Raw genomic sequence first — 18,114 nt, 5'->3', positions numbered from 1 at the left:
GGTGAAATCCATTAGACTATATCAAGTAGGTAATAAAATTTGAAAAATGTTTAAAACTTTTCATCATTAACTGTTCCTAATCAAAGAACCCATTTTTTTTTTTTGTTGTTGTTGTTATTCTTGTTGTTAAGTCACCCAAAATGTGCATGATGGGGGGAAAAAAGATCTTCTCCAATGTCCATAATCACCTCTTACATTGCTTCTTCATTGTTATCTACTTTAGATAGCAAGAACAACTGAAATAGCCAGGACTTGAATTCATGTCTGCTTGCCCGTGAGCTGATGAACAGGAGGGCAGTGCAGGGCAGGCAGAAAGAAAAGGTCAGAGTACAAGGGCAGCTGCAGAGGCAGGTGGGTAGAGAGAATGTCAGGCGACATGCACTCCCTGGTTCCCATCCCCAAACCCAAGGCAGAACCTTCACTACAGAGAAAACAGCCTTGTACTACTGGGCTTTTGGAGTCAAACTGGTCTTTTTCTCTCGCTTAACATGAATTTACCAAGGACACTTGATCCCTGAAACACGTTAACATATCTTATTTTTAAATATATATTAAAAAAACAAAAACAGGCCACTTCAAATCTCATATTATGCCAACAGGATTTTTTGTAATCCCTCAAGTAAACTGATTCATAAAAATACAGTGGAAAGGTAATGGATGAGTTTGACGCCTCGTGCTGGTCCCTGCACAAAGCAGCTGGGATGGACTTGGTACTGACCTGTGTGCTGCCGGCGGTGCTTGGTGAGGGCGTGCCGGGTCCCACCGGCAAAGCCGCAGAGGTCACATAGAAACGACTTCTCGCCTGTTGCAACAATAAACAGATGAGGGACTGCGGAGGTCACAGATCATTAAAACATATCTATCAAGGCTTTCAGGGTTACTAATTCCTCCAATCAAATGTTTCCATGTAAATATGTCAAATGGGAATGAAATTACCACTGCGGTTTATTGACTGTGATAAAATCTGAAAAGCACCACTGAACATAATTACATACTTGTCAGACCCATAAAAATTAGCTTTATTATCAATGGAATGGTTTTGTACAACTTCATTTCTGGTAGATGTCTTCCAGATGGGGCTGCTTTATGCACTTGAACAGTTTTTATGCATATCCTGATTTTTTACAATTCCCATACATCTGGCCTTTCTAAGCTGAGTAAAGACTGCTTGGAATAGGTAATATACAGTATGTATGATTCTACTGAAATGAAACATACCAAATTTTCTAAATACTTAAGAGCACTGAATTAGTTTTAGCTGATTCTATCAAGGTCTTCTCTAGTCACTTCTTACTTAATAATATGAATTAAATGGTTTCCTTAAAGATACTGAAGTTCCCAAGTAACAATAAAATCTACATGACTCAGTACAAACAGTAATTCAATGCTGTTTGTTTCTCAAACTTCTGTGGCATAAAAAAAGGAAGTCTAGCGATTGCTGAAGAAATCACACAAACATTCCTATTTTTTATCTGTAATGATAGCTCTAAACTGGAAATCTCTGCAACAATGGGAGACAGATTTGACAGACTTAGCGTTTGTTAAAAGTCTGCAAATGCTCATTTTCTTTAAAGCTTCTTTATACAAGCTAACATTCTGCTCTACAGTTTATAAATGCAATATATCTTTCTATTGTAGCACGTTAAGGCAATAAGTGCTGGCTAGCTAGGCAGTTCATCCCATAAGATTCACAAAGAAGGACAAAATGGAATAAAAATGCTAACCCTACAGGGATGCATTGAAATTATAAAATACTTTCCAGAAATAAAATAAATCATTGTATCTATCTTTATCTACTTTACTCATTTAGATATTTAATGCAACAAGTCTTCCCAGGGTGTGCCTGTGTCAGCCTGCTTTGTTCCAAACATTCTGGTATGTTATAACAGAAATTTTTGCTGTAGCATTTTGGAAATTATAATTGCTTTTTAAAGGGTAGAATAAACGTAAACATAGGAAAGCACAATAACTTTGATAAAAAATAATCTTATCTTAACAGTATTATTGGCTTTTCAAAATTAAATGAACACATATTAATGTGAATTTTAACTAAAATGTTTAAATATATTTCCCAATGGTATGTTAAAATTTTCATTATTATCATTCAAAAATAAAGCCAAATTTAAATATTTTTACTATCTTTACTTTCCTATTTTGTGGTTAAGTTTACTCTTTGGTATCATTATTTCAATGCAGAAAGAATAGAGGAGATGAGCTGTGAAGAATAAAGTTTAATTATAATCACTCATTTAATTATTTAATCAATTTGAAATATAAATCTTTCTAACTAGCTGTATTATCAATTAAATAACACTGAGAATAGACTCTTTTGATCCCTAAAGACAGTTTGCTCATTAATACTAACACACTATTCTTCGTTAAGGCACAATTGTTCTCAGTAATTTATTTGTCAGCATAGTTTTGAGGGTTTTAACTCTTGTGTGGGAATGCATGTTTCAGCCAGAACACACACATGCCCATGAGGTCTACACACACATGCATTAGTTGGTGGGTGGTAAGGGGAATATTGGTGCTTTATCATCCAACTTCCACAATTTCTAATGAGCAAAGAGTATACTTATTACTTTTGGTTCATGAAAAGTATTCTTCCTGTCTGTTATTTATAAACTTCTTTGAAAATATTAGCAAGCACAGAAAAATCCTCATGATCGTCATATTCCCTACAAGTAGACAGATACGCTGTGTATAAGAGGGGTCTTAGAAGGATTATAGGGGCCAGCGCCGTGGCTCAACAGGCCAATCCTCCACCTTGCGGCGCCGGCACACCGGGTTCTAGTCCCGGTCGGGGCACCGGATTCTGTCCCGGTTGCCCCTCTTCCAGTCCAGCTCTCTGCTGTGGCCAGGGAGTGCAGTGGAGGATGGCCCAAGTGCTTGGGCCCTGCACCTGGCTCCTTCCTTCGGATCAGCGCGGTGTGCCGGCCATAATGCGCTGGCTGAGGCAGCCATTGGAGGGTGAACCAACGGCAAAGGAAGACCTTTCTCTCTGTCCCTCTCTCTCACTGTCCACTCTGCCTGTCCAAAAATAAATTTAAATTTAAAAAAAAAAGATTATAGGAAATGCATATTATGAAAACACGTATGTGTATTTCAATATTGCATCACATCAAAATATTCTTATGTTTTAATTCCATTTTCCACAAATGCTTTGAAGTTACTGTGTTCATATTCTGCATATACTATTTTACTCCCTTCCCTTGTCTATGTGCAAATACAAAAATAAAATTATTAATTTCTCATGTGATTTGAGCATAGATACAATGGTGACCTTGATTTTTTGATGTGTAGGATTTTATTTAGGAAGGTAGTCTCCAATGAATTATATGTCACATTTACTGTGGTGGCCTGATTTGTTTTTCATTCTAAGTTCAATTTTCAATTTTCACTTTTTTTTTTTTAGCAGGTAAAGGGTTAGGGTTGAATAGTGAGCCAACAGTTAGGGGCTTTTTTTTTTTTTTTTTTTAGGAAAAAAAAATAAACTTTTAAGACAAAATTAAATACAATATTTCCTCAGTACAGAGGAGTTCATTTAGCAAGGTATATTTGCATGATAGCAGAGATACAATAGGGGACTTCTTTTTGTAACAACTTGAATTAGTTTCAAGTGTGCCATTTTGCATTCAAATGTAGAAAGACATGGAAACCAATCCTTTATTTTCTATTAGAAAACAGCCACTGTCCCCTATCTCTCATTATGGTGCACACTACAAGACCTAACAACAAAAATCCATATTATTGATCCAGCCAAGTCTCCACAATTATTCTTTAGAAGGAAACGCCGACGATAAATTACATCTGCACTGGCTTTTCATCTGCTGTTCGATATAAGTGATCTCTCAGGGCAGGCTGGAGACCTTAAATCGTCAACACCCTTGTCAGGGAGGCTAAGGAGGCCTGGGCTTCCCACCAACTGCCGCAGAAGAACTTTCAACCTATAATTTCTAACAGTAATACAGGATGCTTGGCAATCAGAAAACATTTGGGAATGCTGATTAAAATTTATTATTTTGTTTTCCCTGAAACAAAATTCATTCTGAGAGGTGTAAACAGAAAGGAGGCCACAGAAATATCAAACAGCTCACAGGAACACAGGGCTGTAAGATGGGTACTCAAAGATGGGCTCACAAGCCAGTTGTGGGCCACTGTACTTAGACAAAGAAAAACAAGTGCTCAACATAGCGTATAACAACAGGGTAGTGATGGAATACATATTACAAAAACCTAAAACAAAAATTCTGAGTGCATTCTCAATGGCGCTGTAAATACCAATAGTTTAAATGCCACTCAGTCCTTTGGATGTTTTGATGTAAACATATGGGAATCTAGACTGTTTATATGTGAATTTTCTTAAAAAGCAGTGGCTAAATTCTGATTAGTCTCTTAATTATCAAAACTCTTGGATCTGATAACTTTACCCCCTGAAAGAAACAGTGATTCAAAATTTCTTAAAGGGCACATAAAATCAAGATTCAACAATGTTCAAAAACATTATGGGATTTAGGTTATGTCAGCAACAAAATCCAAGACTCGTTCTCTTCAAAAATTTAATCTCCCTAAATAATCTTCTAAAAAGATGTGCTTAAACCCATACAAATATATACACCTATATAAACACACACACACACACACACACACACTCCACACATGAGCTGCCACATATGAACTGATTTTGTTTAGACGCACGCATGGTCACAAGTGTGCACACACACTAAAATGTCCTCTTAAGATGACCCTGACTATCAGTGGTCAGCAATGAAGGGCACTACACCCCTTCTCCATTACAATCGATTTTCATATGTGATTACCACAATCTAGAAGTGAGCTCTACAGAAGGACATCATTCTCACAGACAACTCTCGAGACGACCAGTGGGCACATCCCCAGCCCCGGCACCCGCCTCTGGGATGGGGGTGGCGTGGCACACCTGTGTGCGTCCTGTAGTGGTCTTTCATGGCCGAGGCCGTGAGGAATGAGTAGTGGCACGTGGGCCAGCTGCACTTAAACGGCTTTTCTCCTGTGTGGAGCTTCATGTGGTTGTTGAGGGCCCACTTCTCCGTGAAGCTCCTATCACATAAGTGGCATGTAAATTTCCTGCACAGAGGAGAGAGAAAACAATGTGAATACAGCCGGCACACTGCCACCAAGGCCCCACCAGAGCGTGCCATGACCCTCCGGTGTGGTGCACACACAGCTTCTGCAAGAACTGCTGGCCGGGTCTGTCATGTCTGTATAACCAGGCATTGATTTTTCTGTCCAGGCCTGGCACTTCAGCCATTTATTCTCTGCTTTGCGGTTGGGCCCAACGGGTTTGAAAAATTCTGTTACAGTCCAGTCACCCCTGAGGCAAAAGTGAGAATAGATTTCACCTGTGTAGGCCTACACCACTTATCCAGGGCATGGGCTGTCAGAGCAAAGGCTAAATGAAATGCTATCCATACTCAACTGCTCAGACAAGCCCTGCTGCCTGCCAGGCGGGCGCTGGGGCTGTGGGAACAGCACCACTGCTCAACCACACCAGCGCCCCACACCTCCTCGCTCCCTGCAGAAGAGGAACCCCAAGGTGCTCCCTAAACCAGGGTTCTTCTGCGTCACCAAACAGGGACACAAAGTGCCCTTTGACAAAAGACAGAAATACGGTGTATCTAAAGGTTTGTAGAAAACATGCCTGAGACAAGAAGAAACTGCAATCACCACCTATATGAAAAAAAATGAAAATAACAACTTAGTACTTACATGAGAAAACCTTGCCTACTCACAGTTCACAGAACAAGATCTTTTGATTCTTTTAATAACAATGGGAATATGAACCACGCTCAAAATTATTGTTTCCTCAGATTGATCTGCAGTCCCTATCCACTTGCATTCACAAAATCATACCAAAAATTTACCTGTTATTTTTAATATAACGGAATCTCAAGAAATTCCTATGATTAACAGTATCCAGCTAATTAATTTAGGATGGTATTGTAGTAGGAGGATAAGCTATGTGCCAAAGCACGCAGGAACCATAGTGTCTTGGGACAGTTACCAGAAATTGGGCTATACTTTTATGCAGCTAATTCCCCTAAAAAATAACATCACAGTATCTGTGCTGTAAATTATGATATAAATAAGGAGTTGCAGAAAGAATGTATACTTTCACAGAAGGGATTTAACCTTAACCTCTTAGGAACAAAGAATCCCGACCCCCAGTCACTCACTAACGCCCGTTTTGAGGCACTTGTGAATTACTTTAACAAATTAACTATGCGGTTTCCTAAGTTCCTACTGACTGAACCAAGAAACTGACTTTTATACAAACCCCTCTTCTTTTATCATTTATCGCTATATGTTTATAAAGTTAGATCTTAAATATAAAAGACATCAAAGGCTAAATTCTTTTAAAATGCCCTATTTGAAGTGCATCACTAATACTAAAAGATGAAAATTGCCAGTTTATTTATGTATATAATGTATGTGAGAAGACACTAAAGTTACACCCATTAGTACAGACGGACTTTGAAATTACTGTCATCTGATCACTGCTTACTAGTACTGGAGATGACAAATGTAACTAAATACTCTGAAATGCACTATAAAAATATCATGTCCGTTTATCTCGTTGATGGGTCTTCATGCATTTAACATTTCAAAACCATGACAGGGATCTTATTTCCAAGATGAATTCCCCTATCTACTTATTTCTTCATGTATTTATTGTAGATCTAACCTTCTCCTATAGGAAAGAAGTAAGGAGGTTAAGGAGATGTTATCTTTTAACGAACAGTTCCCTAGACTGTATAACAACTTTATAGATGACAAAACAAATCCTTCATTTTTAAATCTACCATGATGTACATTTAACACAATTACATCCATGAAGCCTCAATATACGTACTCTATCACTCACATGTAGTAAAAATGTTCAACCAAACCTGAGAGCCTGCTGTGAAATGGCGGAAGCCAGATAACAAACTAAGATCACCACTCGACTTTCAGGAAACCTCACTGCTTCACAAAAGTGAGCTGGTTCACTCACTGGCACTTGGAAATGAACTGGAAATATCGCAGTGTCGACTGCTCCTGTGGAGATTCAGACCTCCTCAACTGTAAGATGTGTCCTGGGACCATGTACTCAAAGTACCTGCAGGCCGCTGCCACCTCCCCAGGGTCCCAGCCCTTCCTTCAGGAGTGCACCCTGGGGACTCTCCAGGATGGAACAGAGGCCAAGACAGGAGATCCGCTCTCAGGGCATGGGTGTGAGTCTGAAAGGGCACAAGGAACCCCTCGACACCCACTATACCAAAACACCTTTCTAGAGCCCAGAGAGAAATCAAGGAGGAAACGGGGTCAGCTGGGCTCTCAAGGAAATCATAACGCCAGTAAGAGAGCTAAATCATCCACAAAACTAAACTCAACATCAGAAAAACAATTACAACAACAGAAACCAGAGATGCCTTCTAGCAGCAGCAATGAACCAGAAATTAAATGACAGGTGTCAACTGGAAATGCAGAGCCAACAGGGAAGACTCTGGCGAAAGGCAATGCATTGAGATCTTGGAGCTGGGAGCACAGGCACTGACGGGCCAGCCGGCTGTGCTTCCAAACCTGCCGCTCCCGCACCCCCAGCGCGGAGCCCTGTGACGGGCATGAGGCTGTAGTAAAGGGTAGACATTTCTTCTTCAATTGAATTTCTAACATATGAAAGAGAGGTTTTGTGAAAACTCAGCAGCTAGGAGACTTTTACAGTACCTTGACTAACAACTGTTTGAGAAGGTAAATCACACAGGCACCCAAAAGACGACGGTCCTCGGTTTCACTCTGGTGTGCCTCTGACGTGCTTTTTGACCAGTGGATAAAGAGAACTATGATGAAGGGCCTCGCTGCCTTGGTGCCCCAGACGGCACAATCAGTGGTGAGATGCTTGTATCACTGCAAGATGGGGGCCCTGGGTACTCCAGGCTCCCACTCCTCACCCAGTGGGTCCTCTCTCCTTAACATTTGTGTTATTTCACAAATTGCGGCAGATTTCCAAGATATACCAAGACTGACATACACGGATATCAGCCATATTACTGCATTTTTCCCCCTCACATTCCTCTGTACACTAAACATTTAAAATTCAATTTTTAAAATTCTGAACGTGAATAAATTAATTTTCAGAAACAGCTGTGATTGGCTCTGCAAAGGTCAGATAGTGTGGTCAGCGCAGGGCCAGGGCTCAGGAGAGGCACGAGGCTTCAAGGTCACTGGCAGCTCTTAGGCAATAGGTCTTGGTGTGTATTTCAGGAAGTGAATTAAGAAGCTGAGAATGCCAAGCAACACGTTCACACTGACAAGAGAAAGGAGCTGCTTGTAACCCGCCCGTTCCCTCTACCAGATAGAAGGAGATCTCGAAAGGAAAAAAAGGAAAGCAAATCAAAATGATAGCAGACTCTCAAGAGCAATGTGGGGAAATCACAATACAACGGAGGGGTGCTGTGAAGAGTCTGAGGGAAGTGATTTTAATTGTACACCGTGTGACATAATTCCTATCAAGAAATGCTTTCCTGGGGCCAGCACTGTGGTTAAACCTACGCCTGCGATGCCAGCACCCAATATGGGCATCAGTTCGAGTTCTGGATGCTCCACTTTTTTTTTTTTTTCTTTTTTGACAGGCAGATTTAGAAAGTGAGAAAGAGAGACAGAGAGAAAGGTCTTCTTTTCCGTTGGTTCACCCCCCCCAAATGGCCGCTATGGCCGGCGCGCTGTGCCGATCCGAAGCCAGGAGCCGGGTGTTTCCTCCTGGTCTCCCATGCGGGTGCAGGGCCCAAGCACTTGGGCCATCCTCCACTGCACTCCCGGGCCACAGCAGAGAGCTGGCCTGGAAGAGGGGCAACCGGGACAGAATCTGGCACCCCAACCTGGACTAGAACCCGGGGTGCTGGCGCCACAGGTGGAGAATTAGCCTAGTGAGCCGCGGCGCCAACCTCAGATGCTCCACTTTTGATTCAGCTCCCTGCTAATCACCTAGGACAGCAGCAGCAGATAACCGAAAATACTTAGGCCCCTGCTACCCACATGAGAGAACTCGGGTTCCTGGTTCTTGGATTCTTGTGGTCCAGGTGCAGCTGTTGTGGCCATCTGGGGAATAAATCAGCAGATGGAAGACCTCTACCTCTATCTGTCTCTCCCTGTCTCTATTTAACTATGCCTTTCAAATAAATCTTTTTTTTTCCTTAAGTGTTTTCCTTACACAGCCCAAGGTCTGAGGTGTCCATTCAGACACATTCTGAAACAAAACCCTTTCTCTGATTGTCAGTGATGAGACAACAGTCAGCTGACTTCTGTCTTTTGTCCTAAACTTACGGCAACTCCTTGGGGCAGGTATAGGTTGTACACCATGTTAACCCACTGCTTGGTGTGCCCACATCCCATCTGAGTGCTGTTTTGAGTCCTGGCTCAAATTCTAGCACCTCTACTCCCAATTCATCTCCCTGCTAAAACAGCACAAGAGATAGCCACTAGCAGGTCACGTGTTTGGGACCCTGGCATTCAGGCGGGAGACCTGGATGAGCTCCAGGATCCCGGAGTCAGCCTGGCCCAGCTGACGCAGGCACTTGGGAGTGAATCAGCAGATGGAAGACAAGTCTGTTTCTCTGTCACACTGCCTTTCAAGTAGATAAATATTTTTAAAACTTAATGATTACTCCTAAATTAAATAGCGGTTCCTAAATCTAACTCTAAGAATTCTATTCAGTGGTCTTGATAGGTTTAAAAGAAGTTTCCTTAGTTACTGGTCCAGGTGCTACCTTCATTAGCATCCATGCTAAAGTGGCAATGAGCTTGGGCCTCTGTTCACCAATCTGTAAAATCTGGAGGCCAGGGTGCACACGAGATCATCAGCATGTGCCTCAGGACCTCTCTGACATCCTCTTTTTAAATGACTGTAATCAAAGAGCCAAAATTAAAATCTGTGTCTCTAGACTTCAAAAATTGGGAGATGACTAAATACTCAAATGTCAGCTATACAAGGGAAAATGTGTATTATATAAAAAAAAAACTATATCCATGCATTCAATGCTTTATTTTTGTCTGAACTTTTTGACGTAACTTGATAAAACAAAAACTAGGCATCACTAGCTATTATGTACAGAGTTAACAGGGATTATTCATAAGGAGCTGAGTTATGATTATATGAGTAACAACATTTTCTTCCTGGATATTTTGGCCTTAGAGAAACTCTTCACTAGAGCATTTGTCTACTACTACAGATTACATAACAGACAGGTTACATCAAAACACTTAGCTTGTATTTTAAGTTGCATCTATAACCTCATCTTTCCACATTATCAAGTATTCTAAAAGGAGGTTCCATACTCATCACCTTCAAATTATATATATATATTTTTTGACAGGCAGAGTGGACAGTGAGAGAGAGAGACAGAGAGAAAGGTCTTTCTTTTCCGTTGGTTCACCCCCCAAATGGCCGCTACGGCTGGCGCACTGAGCTGATCCAAAGCCAGGAGCCAGGTGCTTCTCCTGGTCTCCCATGGGGTGCAGGACCCAAGGACTTGGGCCATCCTCCACTGCACTCCCTAGCCACAGCAGAGAGCTGGCCTGGAAGAGGAGTGACCGGGACAGAATCTGGCGCCCCGACCAGGACTAGAACCTGGTGTGCTGGCACCGCAGGCGGAGGATTAACCTGTTAAGCCACTGCGCTGGCCCAAATTCTTTTTTTAATGCTATTTAAAAACTTTTGAATCCTACTAGGTGAATTATTCATGCTACTTATTAGAAACATAAAGAGAATCCTGTAAACATTTCACTGAAATACAAAGAAAAAGGTATTTGGACAAAATTTGCCTTATTACTTTTTTTTTTTGTTTTAATAGGAAGGCATGTCTGTATGATATGCTTATGTTGTTTCCTAATCTATCCAATTCAGGATAATTTTGGAGTATAAATGCTCTAACAATGCTTAAAAAAATGTTCAATCCTTGTCTTTTACCCAAGGAAGTTCAGCGTAGGCATTGCAAAAACTGCAGATGTACAAGATTCTGAAATAAAAACTCCACCAATGAAACGTGAACAGTCTGGGGCCGGCACTGTGGCACAGTAGTTATATCTCTGTTAGCAAGGGAAGCAGCCTGTATCGGAGCACTGGTTCAAGTTATGGCTCCTCTAATTCTGATGCAGTGTGCTAATATGCCTGGGAAGGCAGAGGAGGATGGCCTGGGTTTCTGGGCCCCTGACAACCATATGTGTGACCCCAATGGAGTATAGGGTTCCTGGCTGTGTGGCCTGGTCACAGTCCTGGCCATCTAGGGAGAGAAATAGTAGATGGAAGGTCTCTTGTGCTCCCTCTCTCTGCTGCCCTGTCACTCTGCCTTTCAAATACATAAAAATAAATCTTAAACAATCAAATCATCCATCAGGTGGGGAGTAGGCAGATAATGGCTTTAATAATAAAATGAAATAGCATAGCGCAATGACAATAAATAAACTGGGATCGCGTTCATCTTAGTAGGAGCTAAGATAAAATCTCAAAAATGTATGTTAGCTACAGAAGTAAATCATTTAATATGTAATGTTTGCCTCTCAATCAGAAAAATTACTTGTAGCTTAGACAGCACCTTTCTTAGCTCCTCTAATAATGACTCTGTCCTTTGTTCTAGGCCCTGTCTAGTGCACTTGGGCCTCATTCCTTTGTAATCATAACCTCTACTCTACCACCAATGGCTCTACTCCCAACCTGTGTATACTGATGGTCCTCTTCCCCACTTAATGCTGTATAATTGTTCAGACCTGGTAAATGCCACTCTTAGGATCATTGGTTACTATCCTCACTGTCTTTTATGACCTTGTCTAAATATGAACAGAGTCGGTAAACTTGGAAGGCTTCCATAGCCTTGGCAACTCATGACGACAGCCTAGGATGGTTACTGGCGCCATAAACTAGAGTGTCAATTTGTTGGGTCAACAACAGGAGCCACTGTGCACTTGCTCCTCACGTGGGATCTCTGTCCTTAATGTGCTGTACATTGTGATTTAATGCTATAACTAGTACTCAAACAGTATGTTTCACTTTGTGTTTCTATGTGGGTGCAAACTGTTGAAATCTTTATACTAAATTGATCTTCTGTATATAAAGAGAATTGCAAATGAATCTTGATGCAAATGGAAGGGGAGAGGGAGCGGGAAAGGGGAGGGTTGCAGGTGGGAGGGAAGTTATGGGAGGGGGAAGCCATTGTAATCCATAAACTGTACACTGGAAATTTATATTCATTAAATAAAAGTTAAAAAAAAATATGTAATGTCTGCTACAACTTTTGGCTGTTTGTAAAAAGAGAAGAACCTGAAATAAATATGAGTATGTTAACATCTCCCAAAAAGTATTTTTTTAAAAAACTTCTCATAATTCAAGATGAAATTTTAGTTAAACAATCACATGGTGTTCCTTATCTTCTCTACATGACACTTTAGACCAGTCTTGTCGAATTAACAACTCACATAGACTCACTTCTACTAAAATCTGGAATGCTAAAAATGAAATTTTTGTCAAAAAGAAAGATAAATTTTGTGAAAATATTTAAAAATTATGCATTCATTATCATGTAAACCTGTGACATAGTTATTGACTGACTCAAGATTATTATTGTAAAATAAAACTGACATTAAAAAACTTAGTTGATAGGTCCCTGTGAACAAACAGAAGGTAGCACTGTGAAGCAATGCAAAGTTGACCCCAACACCAGCACTAGTGAACGTCTCAACAATTTCTAAGTTACCAGACAGTACCAAAGCGCAGGCAGTTTCTTTGGAATAAAAGCCTCCTTTCTTAAATGATTATATTTTAATAATTATGTAATAATACTGCAAGAGATGAAATGAAAATGATGCGGTCTTTGCTCAGCATGGTCACCATATGAATTTCTGCAGGGCTGCACATGTAACTGAGAAGTAATCACTTTCTGGAACAAAGAAGCATATGAAAGGGCATGGAAAGACAATCATGGAGAGCAACGACAATGCTCAATTAATCCACATGAGCATCTTCTGCTTACAAAGCATCCCGACGGGTAAGAACAGAAAATGGAAAAGGTCAAAGATCCGCCATGATAACCCGTATCTGCCTATTTAGTTATCCATGTAGCTTGATATGCTTATTTTGTTTTTGGCTCAGGAAATAGCTGAGTAAAAATATGTAATATTCTTTTAGACAACATATTCTTCCACAGGAAACACTGAACCTGCATTATGTATCCCAACACTATTCAACCAGTAATCCTGTTCATCTTATTTCCATGAAGTTTCAAAGCACCATGCTTAAACACTTATATAAACATGCAGCTTAAAATTAAATTACCTGAAAAATAAAACTTGCTCATTATTTTCTGTAAGTTGAATAATCAGAAAGTTATGTAGAAAGCTACATAATACAAATGCACTGAGACACTGAGAGCAGCTTTGACCATCCCCTGCGGTGTACTGTGTGTGTGCCTGTATGTGTACAAAGGTTAAATAAAAACTTTGCCTCAATGATTTAATAGAGCCTGAAATCAAAGATGTCCCACTGAAACATGGCATGCTAACATAGGATGTTGAATTGGGCTACACTTTGAGAGCTGCCTGTTCCAGATTCTAACAGAAGCACAATTTATATCAAGAAAACTCCGAAACCTAAGACTGGAAAGCATTTCGTTTTCTAAATTCAGCTCCAGAGGCTCCAGGGTGGCTTCCAGACTAAAGCTGGAGGAAAACGCCCCTGGAGAGCTTTTACACAGGCCACCAGGGAGCCTCTGTCTTCACCAGCAGCCTTGCATCCCTGTGTGCCCAGCTAGCCGGCTCGGTCCTGGTGTTACTGTCGGAAAAAAGTTTAACTTCACTTGTGCTCAAGCCTGTCACCTTGCATCTCATGTCACTCAAGTTCTAAAAGCTGTGAAATATACTTTTCTGGCTCTTTTAATTCAATTCAAGGGTTGAAAAGCTTTTTGTCAAAATAACTTCTGGGAGGGGCACTAAACTATTTATCCACTGAGGCTTGCCTTAGTCTACTAAAAACCAAGAAGAGTATGACTCATTGTAAAGAAATACATTCAAGGATTACAACTGCCTTGTCCTCAAACTTTGAATTCATCTTTCAAAGTCTCACTCTTATGAAAATTTTCTTCATCAAAGAGATCACAGATTCAGCTGACCCAGTCCAAATTATCGTATTACGGTTGGCTGGAATGTCTCGTGTTCCACTACATGCTCTGAAACTCATCAGCATGGCGTCTGAGACCGGAGTTAGGACAAAGGACAAGCAGTCAACATCTTCAACTTCAGGGGCCGTACGTTTTTTGACATAACTACTCAACTCTAGTGACGCTGCACAAAAGCAGCTACACAGTATGTGAATAAATGAGAGCAGTAGTTAGCCAATAAAACTTTATTTATGAAAGCAGGTGGTGGGCCTCATGGGGCTGGTTTGGATGAAAGGTCACATTCCCCCAACAGCCCCGCTACACATCCCGACCTAAACAGGGTCCAGGAGCCCAGACTGGACACCACTGGCAAACAAAGGTCCACTAAGACGGAACTGAGCTGGCTGAGTCCTGGAGTAGTTCATGTGTTTCTCACAGGGCTTTCCAATGCCACCCTGAGAAGAACAGGTGGAAGGAATTATACTACATATGAGACCCATTCCAGTCCTAGGCTGTCCTGTCCTTTTCAAAACTACCTCCTTTCAACTGTATCACAGGGCCGGAGGGCTTCGAAAGTTGAAACAATTTTAAATAACCATAGAAGTCCAGTCCTAGAGAACAAGACATATATTAAATTGCCACAGTGCTCCAGTCTGGACCAAATGAAATTTTATTGCTTCAGGTTAAGTAAGAAAATACTGGATTTATGTAAGGAAGGTTAAAATAGTGGTTACAAATATGGGACTGATATTACTGCTTAGAGAACATAAAAAGATAATTTCTTTTAAATCATTGTTCTCACTGATATACATAATTTGGGCTAAAACAAACAAAAAAAATGCATTGCAACCACTACTGATACCTTCATCCCAAATCCTCTGGCATTCAATATTTGCTGCTTATAACACAATTCTAACAATCTTCAAGTGATTATCTTTCCATTATTTCCATGTCAATCAATCAACTGAAAAGTATGGATTGGAACCTCCTATGTGTCTAGCAATGATCCATGTTACGTCCAAACGTGTAAATTAATGAAAGACACCTTTTTTCCCAAGAAGGAAACTATAATTCAATGGTCAATGGTATTGTCAGTGAAATAATTAGAAAACACACACACACACACACACACACGAGACTTTTTAAAAATGCTTTAAACGCTGTTGAGAAAAAGGATCAGTAAACATAAAATGAAATAGTTGGGAAAGTATCAGTAAATACAGATAGAAAGAGTTGCAAAAGCCCGGGTGGAAAAGATGAGGCACATGGGACTAAATGCAGAAAGAAAGCTACACAACTTTAACATTCTTTTTCTTTTCTCTCCTCTCTCTCTTTAGTGCTTGTTTTCCGTAATCATTTGATTGTCATTTTCTGAGGATCTAAAGGTGGCTTTATCCTTCAGAAATGCACATGATCAAAGAGATACAGCACACACCCATACAACCCGCAGACACGAGTATGTGGCTAGGACACACCTGGCACGACAAAGCCCTCAGTGTCCCCCCTTCCACGCAGCACGTGCGTCACGCATGTGCCTCGCACGTGCTACGAGCAGGTTATTTCAGAGGGCCAAGAACTTGAACTGTTTCACTTGCACAGGAGAATGTTTACTGAGTTTAAGACATCTGTGTGTAAAGGAAAAATTTTACTAAGTTTCAGGATACAACTGATTTAAAGAGATGGTCAAATATAGTATTAGACTGAATTAACAAATATAAATAAGAGGGACCTTACCAATAAAACCAAAAACATGCAAACAGGGAAGAGTGTGAATTAAGAAAAACCAACTATAAAATCAATACTACCAATATTATTTTCTTTTGCATTTCAATATATTAACCTGGGATAGAACTGAGATATTAGTAAAAATTCCAAGCAAAATCTGTCTCAATTCAATCAACTTGTCATAAAGTGACTCAGCAGTAAGCTATGACTTGTATGGAATCTGTAAAAGTTGTTGGAAGGACCTTATACTATAGTGCTACAATAATATATCAAGAAAATGTTTCATCAATATAAAATATTAGTAGCACAAACTTGCATTACAGAAAAACACTGTACATTTGATTAGAATGAATGATCTCAACCCCTTTGGTAATAAATTTGATCATTTCATATAAACAATACAACTCAGTTCTTTCCATACTATGGATTCAAAAGTAGTGTGTAGGGTCAGAGGGTCATGGAGCTAGAAATAAAGCACCTCAAAAATGTCCGGTCTTGGGAAAACGCTTCAAGACTCAGCTGGACTATGCAATTTTTATTTCTGCTATACACTTAGTCATTATTACTTTAAAAAAAAACCTTTTTTTAAAATTCCTTTGAGTAGTAAAGAGAGACAGGTAGAGTTCCCATCTACTGGAACACCGCTCAACATGCCTGCAACAGTCAGGGCTGGGGAAGGTCAAAGCAAGAAACCAAGAACTCAATCCAAGTCTCCCCTGTGAATGAGACAGATCATCACTTGGGCCATAACCTGCTGCTTCCCAAAGCTTCCATAGCCTTGGCAACTCATAACTAGAGCCTAGGGAGATTACTGACGCCATAAACAAGAGTGTCAAATTGTTAAGTCAGCAACAGGAGTCACTGTGTACTTACATCTCATGTGGGATCTGTCCTTAATGTGTTGTCCAATGTGAAGTAATGCTATAACTAGTACTGAAACAGTATTTTAAATTTTGTGTTTCTTTGTGGGTGCAAACTGATGCATGCCAAGGCATGCGTTAGCCTTTTGAGTTCGCCAACTTCGATCTTATTTCAACAGGGTCACAGTCAAAGTGGAAGTTCTCTCCTCCCTTCAGAGAAAGGTACCTCCTTCTTTGATGGCCCCGTTCTTTCCACTGGGATCTCACTCACAGAGATCTTTCATTTAGGTCTTCTTCTTCTTCTTTTTTTTTTTTTCCAGAGTGTCTTGGCTTTCCATGCCTAAAATACTCTCATGGGCTCTTGAGCCAGATCCGAATGCTTTAAGGGCTGATTCTGAGGCCAGAGTGCTATTTAGGACATCTGCCATTCTATGAGTCTGCTGTGTATCCTGCTTCCCATGATGGATTGTTCTCTCCCTTTTTGATTCTATCAGTTAGTATTAGCAGACACTAGTCTTGTTTGTGTGATCCTTTGACTCTTAGACCTATCAGTGTGGTCAATTGTGAACTGAAATTGATCACTTGGACTAGTGAGATGGCATTGGTACATGCCACCTTGAGGGGACTGTATTGGAATCCCCTGGCACGTTTCTAACTCCATCATTTGGGACAAGTCCGATTGAGCATGTCCCAAACTGTACATCTCCTCCCTCTCTTATTCCCACTCTTATATTTAACAGGGATCACTTTTCAGTTAAAATTTAAACACCTAAGAATAATTGTGTGTTAATTACAGAGTTCAACCAATAGTACTAGAACAAAACAAAACAAAACAAAAATACTAAAATGGATACAGTATTACAATATACATCAACAGTCAGGACAAGAGCCGATCAAGTCACTGTTTTTCATAGTGTCCATTTCACTTCAACAGGTTTCCCCTTTGGTGCTCAGTTAGTTGTCGCCGATCAGGGAGAACATATGATATTTGTCTGGCTTAATTTGACTGGCTTAATTCACTCAGCATAATGTTTTTCAGATTCCTCCATCTTGTTGCAAATGACCGGATTTCATTGTTTTTTCCTGCTGTATAGTATTCTATAGAGTACATGTCCCATAATTTCTTTATCCAGTCTACTGTTGATAGGCATTTGGGTTGGTTCCAGGTCTTAGCTATTGTGAATTGAGCTGCAATAAACATTAAGGTGCAGACAGCTTTTTTGTTTGCCAATTTAATTTCCTTTGGGTAAATTCCAAGGAGTGGTATGGCTGGGTTGTATGGTAGGGTTATATTCAGGTTTCTGAGGAATCTCCAGACTGACTTCCATAGTGGCTTAACCAGTTTGCATTCCCACCAACAGTGG

At 40.4% G+C, this 18,114-nt stretch overlaps 1 protein-coding gene across 1 annotated transcript in view; it reads right to left on the bottom strand.

Moving 5' to 3' along the window:
- The window catches only part of ZNF407 (zinc finger protein 407), a 464,217-nt gene that overhangs the window by 181,157 nt on the left and 264,946 nt on the right, over window positions 1–18,114 (bottom strand). The window contains exons 5-6 of the mRNA XM_062201806.1: window positions 4,943–5,109; window positions 719–802 (exon numbers count right to left, since the gene is read on the bottom strand). Of these exons, the coding sequence (XP_062057790.1) occupies window positions 719–802; window positions 4,943–5,109 (251 nt within the window). The remainder of the gene's footprint in view (window positions 1–718; window positions 803–4,942; window positions 5,110–18,114) is intronic.

Source organism: Lepus europaeus, chromosome 9, assembly GCF_033115175.1.
Source record: "Lepus europaeus isolate LE1 chromosome 9, mLepTim1.pri, whole genome shotgun sequence".
Lineage (NCBI taxonomy): Eukaryota > Metazoa > Chordata > Mammalia > Lagomorpha > Leporidae > Lepus > Lepus europaeus.
The sequence above is the reverse complement of the archived record's forward strand: the minus strand, read 5'-3'. Positions and strand labels throughout refer to the sequence as shown.